The sequence below is a fragment of the Passer montanus genome, unplaced genomic scaffold (assembly GCF_014805655.1).
Source record: "Passer montanus isolate IOZ18808 unplaced genomic scaffold, ASM1480565v1 scaffold113, whole genome shotgun sequence".
Classification (NCBI taxonomy): Eukaryota; Metazoa; Chordata; class Aves; order Passeriformes; family Passeridae; genus Passer; species Passer montanus.
The window spans coordinates 1269697-1291636 of record NW_024357947.1 but is presented as its reverse complement, the minus strand read 5'-3'; the positions used below and the strand labels follow the sequence as shown (position 1 = coordinate 1291636).

Below are 21940 nucleotides of genomic sequence, written 5' to 3'. Positions count from 1 at the left end.
TTCAATTCACATTTCCTTCCTAAAAAAAGACTGCCTGTTGCCATTCTCTGAAGGCGCTTGTAGTGGGATGAGCAATATGAATAATTAAGGAAAATGGGTATGTGTGCTCCAAGAGGAGACAATTTTGGTATTGAACATCCTTTATTCTTACATTTCTAAGATGAACTAAAAGGACTTTTCATTTCTCTAGATTCCTCCAGATTTCCCATCCTTAACATTGTACAGCATGCCTTTTCTCCTGTCTTAATGACATCCCAAACTTTTGTTGAAAATAATTGATTGAATTTAAATTTCCTTAAAAGTTTAAGAGGTAATGTTACAGTATAAATTTCCTACCAAACACTAAGTAGGGAAATATCCATTAGTGAAATTAACTACAGTTTCTAGGTAGCTAACAATGTGCAGTATACAGTAGGGCATGGCTAATGAACACTGCAGTGGGTGATATTTCATTATACAAATTAATGCTCACATTTTAATGGGAAAGTCACATAATGAATCTCAGCTTCAGTGACAGCAATTAGAGACACAGATTGTCCCCTTCTGGACAAGGCACTGTTTAGCAATAAGCAGCTGTGTAAAAAGTCTTCAGGTTTACAACATATATATATGCTTTGGGGGAATTGTGTACAGTTTATATTAATGTACTGAATCTTCCCTGCAAAGTAACAGCCATATTTATCTCTCTGCATTTTAACTAAGTAAAGACATGTAAAAAGACTAAATAAATATTGCAGATGAGATCTAAATAAAGGAAAATATTCAATTATAAAAGTTTATAAAAATTAAAATATTTTATAGTGATGGCGAGTGCATAAATAAAAAATATTTGATAAAATGAGTAAAACCATCAAAATTCTGTCCTTTTACAGGTAGTTTCATCTTATATAATATAGAAAAATGACTAGTAAAGGAAAGTAGTAAAGAGAAGAAGTTAACTAGTGTTTCTGACAAACAGATTAATTGTGTGGTGAAACATGTGCAGGATCCAAAAATAATCCTACAGAACCTTTGATATTCCATTTGGTTTAAAAAGTGTGAAGTGAATGATTAGAATGATAAAAGAAATTACTGTGTAAGAATAGGCATAATAATGAACTAATTAAACCATACAGCAATTCATTTCTAAAATATCTACTGCACAATGGATAAAATAGGTTATCAATAACTGTTTCAATGGTAAAATAAAAAATGCTGGAAAATGTTTTCAATATTTTCATTAAGCAGTATTCTCTGGAATTATGAGATGTTTGATTTCATTTGCTTTGCATGAAAGCAAACTGTAGCCTGTTAAGAAATGTGTGGGGTCAAATTGCAACTCCCATTGTCCCCAAGGGACTGTCACAGCCCCACTGCAAATGGGGCTCCAAGTGTTGGGGCTCTTGCCCTGGTGCAAAGCTGTCACTGTACTGAGGAGCAGCACCACCAGGAGCAGAAGGGCACAATCCACAGACAACTCATAAAATCTTATTTAAAAGGGAGAGGGGAGCATTCACTCAGTGGGGAAAGGGAGTGCAGGGTGCAGGACAGATTGTTAAGAAGCTGTGTGTTAAAGATGAAAAATAAATAAAGAAGCTCATGGCACAAAGTTAAATAAATAAAAGTAAAGAAATGTGATAAAGGAAACTAAAAGCAATAGTAAAAACATGTATGTCTCTATGGGGGTGATGGAAAATGGAGTAAAATTCTGTGGATCTGACAGGCCAAACAATTGCTATCTTGCTAATACTGGACAAGAATGGATAAGAAATTATTAACCATGGCATAGAAGACTGAATACTCTTCTGCTCTGTTTTCAGAAAGAAGCATGATAGTTTTCCTGAGCATTTTCCAACGACACAGTTATGCTCCCATTAAGTAATGAGGCTGTTATGCTGTAGCCCACTGCATTTTAATATTTTTTAGAATGAATTAAACTGGATAACTTTAGATAAAATCTTTAAAAACCTGGCTGGAGAGCTCTCCAAATCATTTAAGTTCATTGAAAAAAACACCCAAAAACCACCTTGGAACACAGAGCAAGAGCCATGGCACTCATAGTGGTAAAACAGCTCTGGCTATTGTATTTCCCAAAAGAATATTAGGACCTTGAAATTAGGACTACCTTGACAAAAGTTTAGGGTAAAATTACAGAATGAACTGGTTAACTAATTGAAAATTGGTAGCATATTTATTTCAATGTTATTTCATGAAAGAAAGTTTTATCAAGTTCCTTCTCATAAAAGTAGCCTGTTCTGTGTGAAAATCCCCCCAGCAAGAACCCAAAACCAACAACAAAACAACAACCAAAAGAAAAAATCCCCCCCAAATCAGTATGCAGAGATGAAATGGCACATAAACTCTCAGTTCCACAGCAGTGCTTTCAGCTCCATCTATTTGGTATTTCGTCATTATTTGGAAGACTATATAAAAATCACTGTTGATAAAATTTACCAATGGCACAAAAATGGTAAGATGCTAAAAATCATGGGGAGGCACTGATTAGTCACTTAGTCAAGTGGGCTCTTTTCAACAATATGAATTTTAAATCAGCAACATGTAAAGGAAAAAATACTAGAGGCGATGATGAACTGGGCCTGGGACTGTGGTAGAGAAGCAACAGAATATGAGCTGTTAGTTGATTGCTAAATCTATGGATGTAAACACAGTCTTGGACTGTATAAAATTGCTATCAAGTTGAAATTTCATCAAAGCTTTAGTGGGTACCCATAATTTAAAAGGACACTGAAAAATTGGGAAGGATGTTCCACTCAAGGATGAGAGAAGGTGAAGAAGTGATTGTTTTGCTGTCTGCAAATACCTTCCTCAGAAAATAGAGTTTTTAATTTTAAAAAAAATCTATTCAATCTAACAGGGAAAAATGTAGCAATGTTCAGCAGTAGGAAGCAAACACTGGACAAATTCAAGCTAGAAATAAGGCACACATTTTGAGCAGTAAAAGTACTTAATCAGTCAGTTTACCTAGGGACATGTTGGAGTCTTATTCACTGCCATTGTTGAAACGTAATTTGTTTAAACTATAGCAAGTAAGTTTTATTTCAAAATGTATTTACACTCTGATGCTGGAATTATCGTGTGAGGATCTTTGGCTAGTGTTGTAGAACAGATAAGACTAGATGATCATAATTGTCCCTTCTGGCTTTAAAATCTGTAAATCTAGTTATAATCTGGCTGTGGTCTCCTTGCACAGCCCGTAGCAGATGGTTCCCCTGACCAGTAGGGTCAGATTGTGTTCTGAGCAGGACTGGGGATCTCCTGCATAGGTCATACAGCTGGGTGGTTTATAAACCTGCTGTACAAATGGACCTGTTTCTACTGGCCAATATGTCTGTTTCCAGTTATCTACCAAGATTTTGTGCAGATTTTACAAGCAGCATTGAATTTTTATTGTTTTATTTTATCCTGATATAAAATAGTTCCGCTGTTATATCTTGTATCTTGTAAACCAAAACAGTAGGTAGATCAGAACTGTGATTGTGCTGCCCAGATAAGGTACTCCCTATAAGTTTTTTTTTGTTTTGTTAATTGTACATGCTGGAATATTCTCTCACCCTCCTCCATTGTAGAAAAGTTTGCAGGCATGCAAACAGGGCCAGAGAATTAGCAAATTCAGGGTGGCCATTGCCTTTGTGAACAATGAAAAATGACTCTTGGATATGAAATGCAGAAGATTATTTTGAAAAAGTCATGTTCCCTCACTCCTACATGGCAACATTAATTTATGTGAACTGATATTAAGTGTTAAATAACTCATCCAGACACTGCTCTTGGCAATAATACCAGGGTAGTCATTACACCAGGATGAATTCTCTGAAACCTTTCCTCAAAGTATGAGACACAAACAGGTTGTCTTCTGAAAAGAATCATAGCATACCTCCCTTGTCCCCTGCAGTGTTCTTTGGACATGTACTACTGCATTTGCTGATAGAATCCTGAAAATTAGTGGTCCTTTGGGTTTTACATTGAAACTGGCTTGGTTTGAGGTTAGACTGGGATTTTTCCCACAGCAGCTTATAACTCTGTTTTGTCATTTGTACAGGGTCTTACACAGGGTGTAGCTGGTTATTAATTGGAATGGATGAAGTAGCATCTAAATAACTGCACAATTACTGAATTTAGGAAATACTGACAGACTAAATTAAAAAGATTCAAAGATGATTGACTCCATCCTACTCCCTTCTCCCAATGCCTGCTCTTGAAATAGCAGCATTTAAGACTGCTTTGAAATAAACTAACCAGTGCCAGTGTTTGGATCTGGCAGAGAACAGCGAGGTTTTGAACAGCTCCCTTTGAACAATGCTGTTTGGCCAGTCCTGTATTGCAAAGGTGGCACAGTGTGTTGCTTCATGTTGAGTTCCATTTCAGACCTTCAGCTTTAGATCTCATTTCTAGCCATGTGAGGGGTGAGAGCACCACAGAGGCAGCACACCAAGGCTGGGAGAGATCTGAACTTTTTATCACACTGTCTCAGTCGGTGTCTTCTTTCAGTCCAATGCTCATGGCATTGGTGGTGAGCTCTGTGCAGATCTCCTCTGCTGAAAGGAATCTCGCTCTGTGGAGAAGCCTCAGAGCAGAAAATGGAATGACTTCAAGGCTTAGCAATTCAGAATAAGAGTATGTTGTGCCCAGGGCTTTAGACTGAAGTACAAACAGAACTAGAATTTTCTCCAGTTAACATTTTTAAACTTGTACCCATTCTTACATATGCATACTGCTTTAAGCAGTTTCTGCATGTTTTTAGCAACATCAGTACAGACTATATTACAATTTTCTCCTTCTCCCTGCAATAGTTCTCCAGCAGTTGATGTAGTGCCTGCAATGCTGGGACACACTTTTAGATGGTGCCACTTGATGTGCAATGCAAACACACTGAACTATCCTTAGAATGAAAGGAAGTGCTCAATATAATTGTGTTAAAGATTTCCGTGAAGGCATAGGGGATGCTGAGGAAGAGCTTTTCAATTAAGAGGAGTGAAAATTCAAAAGTGAGAACATTTAACCCTGCAGAGTCTGGTACTTTTCACCAGTCTCATTATGTCTTAGCAACGCCTGAAGTACTTAAATTGTGTCAGAAGTCACTAGTGACTGCTGACAGTAACTGGTGGGACAAATATCAGAACTGAAAGAGGCCCCAAAAATACTACAGTGATGCTGTAAACCCAGCATCACTGTCTGGCCCTGTTCTGACTGGCAGCACAGCTGTCAGAGTTTGCACACTCCCAAACAGCCCTGCAGAAATGCAAACAAATAGACAGCCTGTGTCTTCTGTCCTCTTTTCCCTCTCTCAAAGGCCTGTGATGGGTGTGTGCATGCTCAGGTGCCCCCCTGGGACCAGAGAGGCCCAGAGAGGTGTGTTCTGTCTCAGGTTTGTGGCTCAGTAGGAACTGTTTGTTTTTGCACAGCTCCCACTAAACACAGCCCCTCCATCGGTGAACCCCAGAGCTTAATTAGGTGATTGGGAAAGACTCAGAAATTTCATTGAAATGTTTAAATCTGATTTCTTCTGTTAAGTTGTGTGGACAGAGGCCTAAAGCATGAACCATGCTAATTACTACCTCACCCTCTGCTGAGAACCTCTTGTTTGAGGTACTGAGCTTTTCTCCTCTCAAAAGGTTGATTGATATGGTTTGATATCAAGCTCTCATGTCTCACCGTTTAGCTTTAGGATTACATTATGGATTTAGAATTTCCACTGCTGGTAGGGTGCTCCAGCCCTGGCTGGACTGCAGCACAGATCCAGCCCCTGTTCAAGTCAGGAAGCTCTCGTGCAGCCCTCCATGGCCATGGGAGTGTTCTGGGCTTGTCTCTCATCAGTAAATTCCTGCCATCATTGAGAGAAGCAGATTCCCAAGTATTTACCAGCCCTTCAATTGAGCCTCTAGCTTGAATAACAGAAGTTTGAAAGCTTTTCAATTTTGTTTTTAGCAGTTTTTGAGGTTATTTGAAAGTGGATAACTTTCCAGCTGGTTTGGTGAACTACATAATATTATACAGCATTTTTACTGTGGAGGAAGTTTTCAAAACAAATGTTTCCATTATACCATTTGGAGAGGCTTGCTTTTGTCTTTTGTATCACTTAGGAAAAAAAAAGCAGCTACCTAGAAAAAACAGTTTCTTCTTCCAGAGCTCCCTCACAGAAACAATTGCCAGTATTGACAGCTTGCAGGTCTTTCAGATTTCTGTCACTTTTGGAGAGGATTTCCGTACTTTTTCTTTTAAAATAATTCTGTATTGCTAACAATGCTCTGCAGAAATTTAGAGGTACCTTTGCTTAGATGTACATCCTTTTCAGATACATCTTTATGACTATATGTGAATATTTATTATACGTGTAAAATCTTCTGCCTCTTTGAAAGTATAGGAAGAACAATAAAAGTTTAGTGTGGGCTTCAAATATTTACTTAATTCACAGAAATCATCTTATATCTTTTAAAACTCTATTCAAGCCAAACCTAGAAAAGTGCTTATGGTAGGTAAATTACACATTTTACTACTTGAGCCTTAGAAATGTCATTAGTACAAAATTAAAGGACTGCAAAAACCAGTAGATAATACTAATTTCAAATACAGAAACTAAATATATTTTGCACTTTTTATTACTCAATTTCTTTTTTACACACTACTTTTTATTTTAACTATATGTTCTTATATGCTGCAGTCATTATGTAGTGTAATGATATTAATATTTTATAGAATCTGTATTTATAGTTCTTTATTTAGAAACAATGCAGTAGGTCTGCAGATCTTTGAATCCTTCTGGAATGGTGCCCTCCAAATAATGATAAATTACTTGTGCAGTATGCCATTTGCTAATTATATCCATGATTTACTGCAGAGCAAGACTTAAATCATTCATTTCAGTCTTGCGTAACAGTGCCATAAAATTTTTAGGTTTAAAAATGGTTTCCATGTGTATAATTTAAACAAATTTTAGAGCAATTGTATACACAAAATATTGCAACCATCCATTTGTTACATTCCTTGTCTCCCTTTTTTTTAAACTTGTACTTTTAATGATTACTGTGGTTGAAATTGTTATGCTTCATTTTCATAATCATAGCTTTTAATTCTACAACAGTTTTCTACATGTTAGATTAAGAAAAGGATGGCTAATTGTGTGTAGATACCATGTCGTTCCTGAATAACCCCCCATTCTAGAAACCCATTTTAGAAATACTCCATTTAAGAATTAGTCTTCGATTAAAGGTGTTTCTTTTCAAGAAATGAATTATTACTACCAAGATCTTCTTGTTTGTAAGCAGCTAATGCTGATTTTTTAATTGCTCCACTCATCCGTAGCCCAAAGTACAGTTAACTTTCTTTATATTTTCTTCTTTGTCTCACCTGTAGGTGAGAAGCCTTACAAGTGTCCACATTGTGACTATGCTGGCACTCAGTCTGCATCCCTCAAATACCACCTGGAACGACACCATCGGGAGCGACAGAACGGAGCAGGACCACTCTCTGGGCAGAGTGCAAGTCAGGAACACAAGGATGAGACACCCAGTAAAAGTTCTGTGTTTATCAGACCAGACATACTGAGAGGAGCCTTCAAGGGACTTCCTGGTATCGACTTCCGAAGTGGCATGGTCTCACAGCAGTGGACGTCAGGAATGCTGTCTTCTGGAGATCAGCAAGGACAAGCAGTGGGCATGTCCTCTGAAGGATCTTCAGAAAATATGAAGGGTTCAGACATATCTTCCAAAGGAACGCATTTCTCTGAACTCGGCCGTGCTTACCAGAGCATGGTCGGGAATGGTGTGAACTTTCAAGGGTCTTTGCAAGCTTTCATGGACAGCTTTGTCCTAAGTTCTTTGAAGAAAGAAAAAGAAATGAAGGATAAAGCTCTCTCAGATCCACTGTCAGCAAAAGCTCTGGGCTCAGATGGTGGTGAGGAGAAGATAAATAGCAAGTCCTCACAGCGGAAAACAGAAAAGTCCCAATATGAACCTCTGGACTTGTCGGTAAGGCCCGATGCAGCCTCCCTGCCAGGTTCCTCTGTCACTGTACAAGACAACATTGCTTGGCATGGCTGCTTATTTTGTTCCTTTACAACTTCATCCATGGAGCTAATGGCTCTGCACCTCCAAGCCAATCACTTGGGCAAGGCTAAACGTAAAGACAACATCATAGGCAACAGCAAAGAGCAGTCTAGGGAGGTTTCAGCCTCGGTGAACAAAGTGAGCTTGCTCCCCTCCTCTGTGCAGTCCAGCAAGGAGGCAGGAGTTTCAAACATGCTGAGCCAGCTGGACACAGCTTCTGAGAAAATGACCCAAGGACAAAATAAAGAGACCCTGGGAGAGCAAAAGAGCGCTGCCTGGCCCAGCCACATGGAATCCACTTTTTGTAATTTTACAACAGACTTCTATAAGCAGTTCGGTGTTTATCCTGGTGTTATTGGCACGGGAACACAAAATTCTTGCACCAGTAATGAATCTGAAATAAAAACACAATCCGAAGATGACCCAAATGTTCTGCTCTCTGACTCTGTAAATAAAAGTGCTATTGATGACCTTTCTGACATAGCTTCATCTGAGGATATGGAATCTTCCAAGGAAGAAAACATTGAAGATGAGGACATTGACACAGAACCAGATATTATGAATAAGCAGTTGTCTGCCCTAAATAAAGAAAGCAGCGAAGGAGGTGACAATATACAAAGTGCAGTCACCTCACAACCCACACAAGGGCTCGTATCACCACTGCCACAAGCTTCAGAAAAGCAGTGGCACGGTCAGAATCTTCTCTCCTCACACGAAACTGCACAAGAAGTGATGAAACCCGAACAAGTTCAGGGTCCGCAGGTCCTGGAGAAGCAGATGAACATGTTGTCAGTCCTAAGAGCTTACAGCTCTGATGGCTTAGCAGCCTTTAATGGACTTGCAAGTAGCACAGCAACTAGTGGATGTATCAAGAGACCTGACTTGTGTGGTAAGTTTTAGACCTTCTTTTAGACCATTTCAGAAAACACTTGTGCAGAATCATGAAGCTGCTCTTTAAATATACTTAGTCATGTTTGTTAGTAATACATTTTTTTAAATGTTAAACCCTGTGGGCCAAATTCTTGTCCTATATGTGGTCTACTCCATTGAAATCAGCAGTGCTGCATGCATACTTACACAGGATTTTAGAAAGAACCTGCTTTTTAAACTAGAGTAGCAGCAATATAGACTATCTGTGCTAGTGGCATCGGAAGGGGATACTTACTGCTTTAGCATACTCAAAGGAGGAAAAAGTTTTAAAAAATATACATGGTAACTTGCAAACTTTTCAGTATTTTGATATACAAACCCGTGAAAAACACTGGATGCTTTGCCAAGCAAACCTTGCTTTCTCCTTTTTTTCCCCCCCCACTTTCTTTCTTTGAATTGGGGTGTGCTCAATTACCACAACACTAATGAAATCAAAGGCCAAATGCATGGAATGTGTCTACCTGTGTTGAATAGATTTTATTTTTTCTTACTTTTATTTTCTTTCCCTCCTTTTTTTTTTCTTTTTTTTTTTTTTAATTATAATTTTCTGGTTTGGTTCAATAGCACACATGCAGTACTTACTCTTGACCATTTTCACTATTCTAACTAGCAGTTGTGTAAATTGTGATTTGCCTGATTAAGAGTATGCCTCCAGGTAATTAAAATAAAAACACTCCAAACAAATAAAACCACCTTTTACCCTTTCTAGTCTCTGATTTACAAAACTGCAGTTTTACTCCCTCATATCACACACCTCATATTTACAAGAATTAAATCTATTTGGAACAAATGAGATTGAGGCTTTTGTTTTTATTATTTAGCTCCTATTTTGTCAGCATAGTGTTTATTTGAAAGAGATTTTAGAGTGTAAATCCTTTGAAAACAGCATCACTTTAAAAAGCAGAGTAAGCAAAGGACACAAAAACTTCAGTAATGCTCATTTCACTTAACCTTCAAACCAATCAGAAAACTCATTGTCAGAACTGAACATACATAATAAAATGTATTCAAGTTTTAAAAAAAAAGGAAAGTAAAAGAAAACATTATCAACAGTTTTAAAGCCTGACAATTTAAAATGAAATCCTCAATCTGCAAGCACTTAAGAGTGGCTCCCCTGGTTAACCTAAGGTTAAGGGGAGCTTGTCTGATTTTACTGGCAGTGTAGATGCTCAAAGCCCACTCCAGGCCCCTCCCTGATTTTCCATGTGTATTAGTTGATCTGATAAAAAAGTCTGATACCTACAACGAATTTTATCTCACTTGTATCCTTAGAGCCTTGTGACTTCACAGTATTGTCATTATCTGCCCATATCTGTCATTTAACCAATATCTGCCCAAGTATCCATGTGGCCTTACTTGTAAACTTCTGTGTCTCAGTGGATTAAGAAGCAATTGAGGTAGTTAGAAATATTTTCAGGTTCTTCAAAATCAGCATTTACATTATTGAAAAAAGTTAGTAGTTGATTTAATTTACAGCAGGTAAAATCCTACCTGGATTTTTTTTCCATTTGTGGAGTAAAATCAATTTAAAAAAAGGAAAAAAATACAGCAAAGAAATTACTGTCTAAACAAAGAAGTTAAAAAAATAGAAAACTAAGATTAGCTGCTTTGTGCAAAATATCTTTATACCTTTTCACAGGCATAAAATTTTTAAAACAACAACAGAAAAAACCCTCTAATATTATTATTGAAATGAGGTCATGTTACTTCCATTAGTTTTTTGTTTCATCTTCCAATCAATTCAACAGACATTTTATGATAGCTTGAGTTTATATGATTTTAAAGACTATATCCCTTTCACAAGCTCTGCCCAGTGATAATGGATTTGACTTGAAGTATGAAGGAAAAAAAGAAACAACAGAAGCTTCTCTGTTCTACTTTTTAAGCCTTTTTTTAATCGAAAATGCTGTTGAGTCCTTCTGTCTCCCCCCTCCAAAAATAGCTTTTTAAAATTCTTTTCTGTCATTCTATTGGTGTTTGCAGAACATAAGTATAAAGGTTGATTATTTAAATGCATGATTTCATTTTTCTCAATATCTCACAGAAAAGTGGAAGAGTATGAACAAGCTTTCTGTCAGTAGCTTTTTTTTTTTTTTTTTTTTTTTTTTGATTGGCTTGGACACCACCCACTTGAAAGTAGTGGTTTTGGGGGAGTTTTCATTTTCTCAGTGACATTTTATACTGTGAAATCACACTCCGTCTGTGCATGTTAGTGTGGGGAATCCCACCTGATGTTTCTGCACTTGCAGATTAGCAATCAGGAGCACCCTGTTCATTTATTAGCCTTCCTTCCTTTCCTCCTGCACGAAGCCCATGACCAAAGTCGTGGTTCTCTTTGTCTCTCCCCTTGCCTAGGAGATCAGAAAACTTGAGACACACCTCCAGCATCTGATTTCAGGGCATGATTCTCATGTTCCTTTTGTGTTCGGGAAGAGTCCATGCATTTGTGTTTCTTTTTACAGCCAGTGATGTGTGTTGTTGACATCTCAAGAGAAAACATTGATGCATTTGATAACAGTCCTTGCACACTCAGAGAGCAAGGCATGGTGCTCTTTCCACAGTCAGAATACGGAGGAAATAAAATTGAAATAAAATAGTTCAGCTTCAGTAAGCTGAGATTGCTTCTTTGGCTGGCCACGCTAATTGAGTTGAAATTCTGGCTGACTAAAAACAAGCTGGGGTATTCAGCAATCCATGTGGATCATTTTTAGATGGCAGATTTTACCCTAAGATAGTAGGTCAATTTTTAAGCAAAAATCTTGGCACAACAAAAGTTTTGTATCTAGAGGAGAATGCCAGCAACTCACATTGTTGTTTCAGAAAGTCACTGCACATGTGGAAGCAGTCCTCAGTTTCCCTGTCATGGAGAATGAGAGAGACTGATGATGTACACATAATTCATTTATGCTCCTATCATGCTTCAGGCTGCAGGGATGAAAGACACAATTAGGAAAGAACCATAATTACTGCATAATAAAGAAATTTTCATGTCAAAATGCTACTGAGAACAAATCACAAATTTTTGTAATCTTTCTCCTTATACAGCAGAATGAACAGAAAGAAAAAAGAGCATAGATAATTTTAGAGTTACTCCTGAACTGTACTTGGTTCTGGAGTCTCAGGTGATTCTACCTAGGAGTGGATCTTGTTAATGTTGCTGGCACTCAGTTCCCAAGGAGATGACAGGTCTTTCCTTGCTGATTGGCACCAAGTAGCCCAGTGGGGAGGGGAGACCCAAGGCCCATGGCTTGGTAGCTGTCTTGAGCATCTGTGTACTCTGCTTTCACAGCCCTTGCTGATTTGACAAGTTAAGCTTGGAGGTTCTGGATCTATTTTGTATTTAAGTTTTGAAAGATCTGTTTTCCTTTCCATTTATTCTCTTCTCTTTTTCTTCTTGTCTTCCCCAACTCATGTAGTTGCATCACAATAATGTTCTACCTTTTGTTCCAATACCTCAATTTACTTGTGATTTGTGCACAAGGCCCTTTATGATAAGACCCTATCCCTTCTCTCTCTCCGCCCCTTTAAATTTCTCTGCTTTGTGACCAAGATGGTAAAATTTCCCTTCTTGCATTTGCTACTTGGGAAGTACTTAGGCTTTCAAAGAAGAGCTGATGAGCTACAGAGCTTCTGGCCAGATATAGTCCTGGCGTTAGCTGGCTGCTTAATGGGTTAGTGCTATTGAATCCACACTTAATGATGTCCAAAAGTATTAGTTCCATGTTGTCTCTAAATCTAATTTGCTTCCATTCATGCTTGCTTTCCTCTGCAATTAGTGCTGTTTTCTCCTGCACAGGCTCCACCCCATTATCACTTCTTTCACTGTATGAAAACAGGGCAGGGCCCCTCTGATACATGGGAGCAGCTTTGGAGTTCTGATCCTGCAAAGGGCTGAGCACTTTCAGTTTCCTTTGCAGCAGAAAGCTTTCAGCATTGCACAGAATTGCACAGAATTATTAAAATGTTCAGCATTGTAACTTTCTGAAATACCTTCCAAATGTGGAACTGCAGCGCAGACAAGAGGGCTGGGCAAGGGGAAGATCAATTGTGGCAGATTATTACAGCTTTATTGTCACATAATTATAGTGCTCTACCCCAATGTTTAAATAGTGAATTTAGTTATTGTAAATTGCTTATTGCCACAGGTGTCAAAACCAAAAAGATCATAATGCTAACCCCGTCAGAACTACCACCAACACAAGAAACACGGAAAAAGATTTTTAATTATTTGTGATGGCTTCACCTGAATCCTTATTGCAGAACTTTTAAATTGCAAAATCCGTATTAAGAAGCAAAATATATCCAAGCTCTAGGACAGCTCTGAGGCAATGGAAGGTCATCCTAATGCAGCAAATTGTAGCACTGCCCATTTACAATATCATGTAACGCACTTAAGGAACGCTTTGTCCTGATCTGCAGTTGGAGGAGTAACCAGAATATTCTTCAAGGCAGAATGAAAAGATATGGAAGTTTTACAGCAGGCTTTTCTTTACCCCATTATCATGCTTTTGAAGAGGTTTCTTAGTTTCAGTTAGGAGGTCCAAGGCCAGCTTTTAGAGTACAAACTGTTCCTCAGAACAGGAGATCAGCACCTCGGCCCCCGCCTGGGTTTCAAACACACTTCTGGATGTCACAGTGCCATTTGTATGGCAATATCAAACCAAACTCATATGGCTTGCTTCCTTTTTTTAATTAACTGGGAATGCCAGTGATCCAGTGAAGTTTGTGTTGCTGGATAAAAGGGCTGGTCTGTGAATAGCATTGTATTTGCCAAATGGTTCGCTAGTCATTTCAGTACAAACAAATGGATGGTGTCTGTAAGTCTGCAAACACTGTTGACATTTAGCCTTGTTTATGTTACTTTCCTTTTGCTGCATATTTTTGGCTAGAAGAGATACTGTCTGAATCAACATTGACTTCCTAAGCAGAAGCTAAGGGCCCAGTCTTGCATCCCTCATTCCTGATGAGTAGCACTACTTACATGACTAAGGATTGCAGAATCAGGTCCTATGTTTATTTGACTTTAAATTTCATTGCTATTTTCATGTAATTTAATTTGATTGTATTTTGTTCTATCAGAAATCAGTCAGGTGACAAGTTCAGTATCACCATTTTGTTTACTGTTGAAAACTTTTAGTTCTTACCATTCTTCATACTGTGGTGTGACATTCCCATTCAATTTATGTTTCTGGAAATTAACCCCTAAAGTATCTGATACAGCTCAATGCTGAGTACCTCCTATTGCTGGAGAGACTGGAGGCATTCAGTCCCTCCTAGCACCACATCTGAAAGGGGGATTGTGTTTGCAAAAGGAGGCCTTGGTATGTGCCTTGATTTCAGACATCAGTGGCCAGCCGCACCAAGGCAAATCCCTAGCACAGAAAGGCTTTTCTTTTCTTTGCAGAGACAAAATAATGATGTAAGCTTAGAGCTGCATGATTTTTGCTCTAAGTTTCATCTCCCAAACAATATATTCTTATTGTTTTTGTCATATCCAGGTCAAATTTAAATTATAATTTAGGATTAGGCAGAGGCATAGAGATGTTTCCAGGTCTTTCCAAAGTGAGACAATGCTCTGGTTTGTGTTTTGGTTCAGGAATATACATTCTTGTGTCTGAGGTATAGTATTTCCTATAACTACTCATAAACATGAGCAATTTAGACATTCTTGTAAGTCAAAACTAAGTGTACGATTAATACCTATTATGAGGCCAATTTTAAACAATTAATTTGACAGCAATTATAATTTTATGTTACAGGCTTTCAGGAATAAATAACCAAATTCATCTTTGTAATCTAAGGAACCTAGGATATCTTTATGCAGAGATGATCTTGTTATGCACAGTATTGCATATCTGGAATTTCTGAGTTTTGCTCCCACCTATCTAGATGCCTGTAGTGCCAGGGATAAATAATTACCTGAGGCTTATTAATTGTATCAGCAAAGAAAAAAATATATACCTTAAGTGTAAGCATTAATATATGTATACACAATACATCCACAATATATAACAAACCATCATAATAGTACAAAAATAGAGGTCCTGAATATGTTCTGTTATTTATGTGTTTGGCAAGCTTAGGGAATGGACTTTAGTATGAGTGAAAATTTTCTTAACATTTTTAAGGTTATTTATTGTCATTTCTATTTGAGTTTTTAATGGTCCTGTATTTTGTAATGCTTTAGCAGGAAAAAATACTGTAGTTATCTTTTTTCATATTCTTTAAGCAATATTTCTAGCTTAATATATTGTGCCAGGTTTTCCAATATTAACCAAGAAAGACAGTAAAATTCAATGAACAGCACTCTGACATCCACAATTTAAAACCTGTGATTGAAGTGAAATGTGTAAACTTCTAGTGGGTTATCATGTGCTTTGGAATAGAGTATTGTTGGAAGTAATTAGAAAATATATTAAGGTTTCCTGGTAATGAAGGTATGTAAGTTTTAATAATTGTTGCTTTCTGAATAAGTGTCAAACTATATCTTTAAATGTATATGGAGTTACAAGTTAGGTCACTTCTGAATGGAATGTAAAACAATACTAAAATGCTTCAATAACTTATCTCAGTGTTGCTAATAAAAAAAAAGCTGTTAACCATTAGTGCAGTTTTGAGTCATTTTGTTGATTAATTCAAGAAAACTCTGAGAAACTGTTGTACCTTTTGGTAGACCAAAGACCACTCATGCAATCCACAGTTTGATGCTTTGAGAGGAAAACTCTACAGAGCTGCTTATTGGCCTTGTAAATGATATTTATTTACAATCCCATCTTTTAAGGCATTAGAACAGTGCCATGTATGGTTAGGCAGGTATATAACGGGGGGCAGTAGACTTGTTTCCTCTGTCACAGAAAATACCTTGGGAATGTGGGAGCTGTTTCTCCTCTGTCATTATTAAAGTCCCGTAGAAATTTTTGTGGATGGGACTGGGTTGAAACTGAGCAGTGTGGGTGGATAAAGTGTGCAAATATCAGTGCTGGGGTGCTCGGCCAGGGTGAGCCAAATACGGGGTTCTAGTGCTACAGCTGGAAATGCAGACTTAGTGAGTGGTGGGTGTGCAAGGCCTGTCCCAGTGGAGAAATACAAGGAGCATACAGAAAGAGTGATCTTTCCTGGGTAATCCTGCCCAGCCTTACTGAAGTCACAGCTCCAACCCTGCAAATCACCCTGAGCGCTCGTTTGGTTTCCCGTGGGAAGAATGTGCCGCGAGCATCCTGAGAATAGCCTCCCTCCCCAGCCCCACGTAGGGTTCTCCAGAGGTAAAGCAAGCGTAGGAGAGCCAGCAGCCAGCCTTGCCAGTGCCAGTAGCACCACCCAGGTCCGTGGTAAGTGTTTCCAGGCTGGGGGCCCTGACACTGTCCGAAGCACCGCTGAGCATGCAGTGGGAGCTGAAGGAAAACATGGCTGGGGCTCCCGGTGTCACGTCTTCATTAATGCTCTCCCTTCTGAATAGCATATTGGTGCTTTTTATTTATTCCACCAAAACACCATGAGTCAGGACCTGACATTTTAGTGTTCTGTGTCATACTGAGAAAAATCTGTGGTTCAGCAGTAGGACAATTATATTATTTTGGAAGGGCTAGAAATAATACAGCATTTGTGAGACAACTGTAACATTTATCCAGACTCAGTGTGACATTGTTCTTCCTTTTATTTGGAGAGCACTTCCAAAAAAGTATCAACTAGGAGCACAGAAAAAAAAAAATAAAGAGACAAGAAAAAGTGGCAATTATGAATCCATTTTACCCCCATTGGGTATAACATCATTTTGTGTAGTACCGTTGGCTGTTCCATGCCTAAACTTCTATGCAATGAGCTGTGAATATAGTCCTTATTGTCCTGTGGGCAATATGACTAAGGAAAAATATCTCTGTATTACAATGGAACATTTGTCTGAATGGCATAACCTAAGGTCCATAACATCAAATCTAAAGTTGTAATTATACAGCTGCAGTCACCCCACTCAAGTGAAGGCTGTGTCAGCACTTGTATTATATAAGGAATCCTGTTTTCAAGGGTTGATGAGTCATATGCAAAAAAACATTTATCACTAAACAATTGTTCTGATTGTTCTGAAGCAACATCTAGGTACAGGCCTTTCCCCAGTAGGACATGGTCATATCTTCTGCAGTATGCCAATGGCGTACTTTGTTAATGAGTTTTGTTTTTTTGAGCTTGAAAATTACCTAGAAAGTTTAGGGGTTTATGCAGTCTGATTATTGTAAAAACATAAAGTGGTAAAAAACCCAGGATGACCAAGGTCTCCACTAACAAGGATCGTAACAGGTGAAACTTGTCTTTTTCATAAATTATAAAATTTCAGGAAATATTTTTTATCAGTTTGTCATCCCTGATTTTGCTTCACATTCTTGGGTCTGAATGCTTCCTTAGAAGACCCAGTCACAATTTTGGTTTTTGAGCTGTCTTTAAATTGAGCCTCTCGAGCTCACAGTAACTGTTATTGCCATTTGAAGCAGCCACTCATTTTCTAGAGACGAGCAGACAGGAAAGAGGCTTATTTACAGCAGCACCACAGAGGTGAAGCAGGCACTCTGCACCCCTCCCACACGAATGTCAAAGGATTACACTTAGGATGGAGACCGAATACTGGGATCGAGACCAAACGCTGGAAACCACAGCAATTTTCCTACTACGTGAAATTTCTAGATAGCTAGACTGGGTGTGAGTGATTTCAGCTGGGAGAGGCTCCTGCCCAGAGCAGTGCCACTTGCAGACAGGTGTCCCTGAAGCCAGCCCCACGCCAGGCACTTGCACCCAGGCTGCCTTGCCCTCCCATTGTGTGCGGGGCAGGACGAGGGCCAGCCAGTTCCTTTAAGCCGATCTCCTCTGATCCGGGGCGTCTGCAGCGCCTGCCCTGCATAGAACAGCCATTGTTCAGCTGCAGAGCAACAGTGGGGTAGAAAATAGCATGCCATGCTGGGGATCAGAGAGGGAATTGTTCCTTAATTATCTCTTACTGAAGGAAAAACCCAAGGCATATCCCGATATGTGGCATGATTCTGTCAGAACATGAGTCTTTTATAAACGATTTGGGGAGGGAGGGATCCAATTCAGAAGCTGGCAATCCTCACTTCTCCTGCAGGTCTACCTGTGATTCACTCACTGACCATGGAAATAAATAAGTTTTCTGCTTTGGATTCTACATTACGAAATGGAAAATAATAGTACTTATCTCCCTGGTAGGAGTGCTGTGAGGATAAATGAATTAATTAATGTTTGTAAAGCACTTTGAAGATGAAGAACATTATATAAGTCCTCAGTGTACAAATGCTTCCTTCTCTGACATAACTACAGTAAGCTATAAAAATTTCCTGCTGAAAATAAACACACGTTGCAAATAGGGGTCAGATGTGAACATGGCTGTGGTGCCCCAGTGGTGTGGGTGAGCCTGATTTCCTGAGCAGCCCAAGAACCCACCACCAAAACCTCTCTTACCCCTGCCCGTGCCCAGCAATGGTGCTCAGGGCTCTCTGCAGCAGCTGTGGCATGCTTTGACCATAATGTCTTTTCACCAAACCCATGAATTTTTACCTCAGGCCTCTTTGGGGTGCCAGCTGGGCTGAGCTGGCAGGTTTTGGCCATCACCACATCACGCCAGCCCCAGCCCCGTGTGCCTGCAGCCACAGCAGGCAACAGCTCAGCAGTGATGGCTCAGCTGTCTCCCTGCCACCCACGGCTATGCCTGTGTGAGCAGCTCCCTGTCAGCACTGAGTCCTGCCACACTGCCTGCCACAGTTTGCCCCTCCTGTTCAGGGCAGTGTGACTGGTCCCCATGGTGCTCAGAAGATCCCAGTCTGGTGGCTGTATTGGATCTTGTGTGGTTTTTATTGAATGTCAGCAATTTCAGTTCGCGACTTTAAAGTTAACATTTTTCTTGCCTGTTATTCAATGAACCCATCCTGTGTTAGTCCTTGCTCCTTTATTTTTATTTTTTTTTAAATTCAAGCCAGGAACTGTGTTTGACCCCAAAATTCTCACATGAATAACAAGGCAAATTAGGAGGATGCAGGGAAGAAAAACCAACAATTCAGCCATATAGAAATGGGACATTTATCAAGAGAGACATATAAGAAAAGGTTTGTGCATTGAGATGAATAGGTTAAAGATGAAATTTGGGATTTCTTTGGGGCTCTTCTCAATTCACAGCTGCCACATAGATCAATTTGAGAACCTTAGAAAAAGGCCACCTTAGCCCTGATTGTGTCTCGTTTCAATTTTCCCTTTGCACACCTAACCCTGTTCCGGTCTGCGTGCTTGGTTTTCTTTTAAATCCTTTCAGATTATGCTTGTTAACCTGTTGCTGGCTCAGCCTGCCAGCTGGAGTGCAGAGCAGAGCAGTGTGCTGCTCCTGGGGGCTGGAGAGCCCCCGCCCCACTCCCCACTGCCAGCAGCTGAGGGCTCTGCTCTCCCTGCTGGGACTTTGAAGAGGGTGACAGCTTTTACCCAGCAAAGTTAGAGCCATGCCACGTTCATCCAGATGCCAAACACACTGAGACACATCACCCACACAACCAGACGTCCCCAAACCCTGGCCAGCACCAAGGAGCACCCAGCAGTGCTGCTGGGTTTTCCATCCCCTGACGGGAGAACTGTGTAATAACGGGAGGGCTTGTGGGTGTATTCACTAATCATTATATAACTGTACATTGGGGTGAAAAAGAAGAAAACAAACCAGAAAAGCTTTCCCAAAGGATAGAGGTGGGAATCCCATTAACATGACGGCTCCCTCTTTAGTTGCCAAAATGATTGACAGCAGGATAAGGTCAGAAGATGAAAACCAAGCCATGGGGGACAGAGCAGGGAGAGGAGGGGGCCAATCAGTTGAATAAAAAACTGAGTGTCAGTGCTGGGGAAGGAGAAAACCGACACTCCCACTAGAAAAATCCTCACCCTCCGCTCCCCTACTGTTTGTTTGGGGAAAATGCTGCAGCTTAATCAGAATTATTTACAAGATAATGGTCCATTGTTTGTAGTAAGACAGATGCTGTCTGTGGGAATTTGGTGGTTTATGCTCTATGCATTACAGTGCCATTGCTGTGTGCAGATGGGATCACAGTGGTATTGTTGTTATCCACTTTTTGGAAATTTGGAGGATCCTTACTGTGAAAGGAGGATCCTTAAAGAGAAAAAAAGAAAGAGTTTTTTTCAGGCCTAGAGCTGGGATTTCTCTTAAGGTAGAACTGTGTGTGGGAGAAGAAGAGGACGAAGTAGAAGCACTTTGCTTGAGGCTTTGCAGAGGTGTCCCTGGGCTGACTGTACTTGGTGGTGGCAGACATCAATTCAACAGATGGATGGAGGGATGGGTGGATCCTGTGTGTGCTTCCAAACATCCTGGTGGGAGATGTTCATGCTCCCTCCTTTGCTGGGGGCTGGCAGAGTCACATGCTTAGAAGGTGGTGTGAGAGGTGCACAAACCTGACCGTGTGGAAGTCAGGCTGGCCAGCTCAGTGACCATCCTCTGGCTGTGGGACTGCAGCCATGGGGTTCCCTGCCATCCTCCCCGTGCTGCAAGCTAAACACTGAGCACCTCTGTTCACCAGAAAACTTCACCCTGATGATCTGCATGGGTGAGGCTGTGGGAAAGGAAAGCTGAATTTCTGCTGGATTCATATTGGAAACAAAAGCCCCAAACTCCTAAAGAGAGAAGTCTATATTTATTTAGATGATCAAATGCAAGATTTTATTTTTCTTTTACATTTTCCTGCAGAAAATCTGTTTCTATAAGCATCCCCTTCTGGCCCAAATAGAAAGTTCAGTGTGGAGGCCTAGATCCTGGCAAAAGGGGCAAAGCCTGGCAAGGCCTATGATGTGCAGGTGGGTGACCCTCTGCCATGAGCTGCTGCATACAAGAGGAGTAGGGAGCTCAGGTGAGGTCCATGGAGATGGCTGCTCAGCCAGCATTTCCATGTCACCAGCTGTCTGGGTCTGTCCCAGCAAAGCGTGAGGCACAGCAGCACCCACAGCCCTTTGCCATGACCCTGGGACAGGGACAAGGACCACGCCTTGCAGAGCTCTGCTCTCAGGAGCAAACCCTGCCATGCCTTTGCTGCCTGGCCCACGGAAGCCTGGGAGATGGAAGATCCTCCTCAGGTCCCTCACCTTGGAGCCAGGTGCAGGATGAGGGGTGGAGGGTGCCTGGGCAGGGGTGGGGGGTGTTTGTGTGTGTGCCTGAGCTTCCTCTCTCAAAAATCTGCTTTTAGTGTGCAATAGCTCACATATTACCTCGGCAGAGATCCGTGTGCACCACAGACAACCAAGAGACGACAAATCACCAGAAGGGCTCCAGAGGGGATTTTGAGCATCCACGTCTGGTATCCCAAGATCCATTAGCTTGCAGGTAAAATGGAAAACTATGACCATCTCTTTTGTATGCAAAATAATTAAGCTTGTCTTTCCATCACTGCAAAATACCTGAGTTTCCCTGGAGAAAGCAGAGGGCCTGAGAATGAGGAATGAGACAGAGAAGGGCAAAGGATGCCTGATTTACAGTTTTTGGGGTCTGTACAGCTGGAAATGGGTTTCCAGCATTAGCGTGTTCCCCTTTGGATGGGCTTTTCCTGAAATGGGTGGTGGGAGATGGCAGCTCCTGAGTCCTCCCTTCCCTCAGGGCTCAGTGTGCAGCCAGGGATGGAGCTGATAGCGTCAGATAGTGAGTGGAAACCACTTTGCCCAAGAAAAGGGATCTCCTCTGATTTTTGTGAAACAGAGTTTTCCAAGAATACCCTTAAAGGGTTAGATTGGCATGGGAGATTGCAGTTCCTGAGTGATTGCATTTTTTCCTAACTATCTCCAGTGAGATCTGTACTGGAAGCTCTAAGTTTTTTTTTCTCCAAGTCAGCATTTATTTGCAGAATCCTAATTTTGTATTTCCTGACATTTAAACTTTTCAGCCTAATGTTCTAATAAGGATTCTGTCTGTCCATCTAAATAAAGCTTCGTTCTAA

At 40.2% G+C, this 21940-nt stretch overlaps 1 protein-coding gene across 2 annotated transcripts in view; it reads left to right on the top strand.

Annotated features, from left to right (window-relative positions):
• ZNF536 (zinc finger protein 536) overlaps positions 1-21940 on the top strand; it is a 344241-nt gene that overhangs the window by 217281 nt on the left and 105020 nt on the right. For both annotated transcript variants that reach the window (XM_039696586.1, XM_039696577.1), the window contains exon 8: positions 7351-8931. In XM_039696586.1, coding sequence (XP_039552520.1) covers positions 7351-8931 — 1581 coding nt within the window. The remainder of the gene's footprint in view (positions 1-7350; positions 8932-21940) is intronic.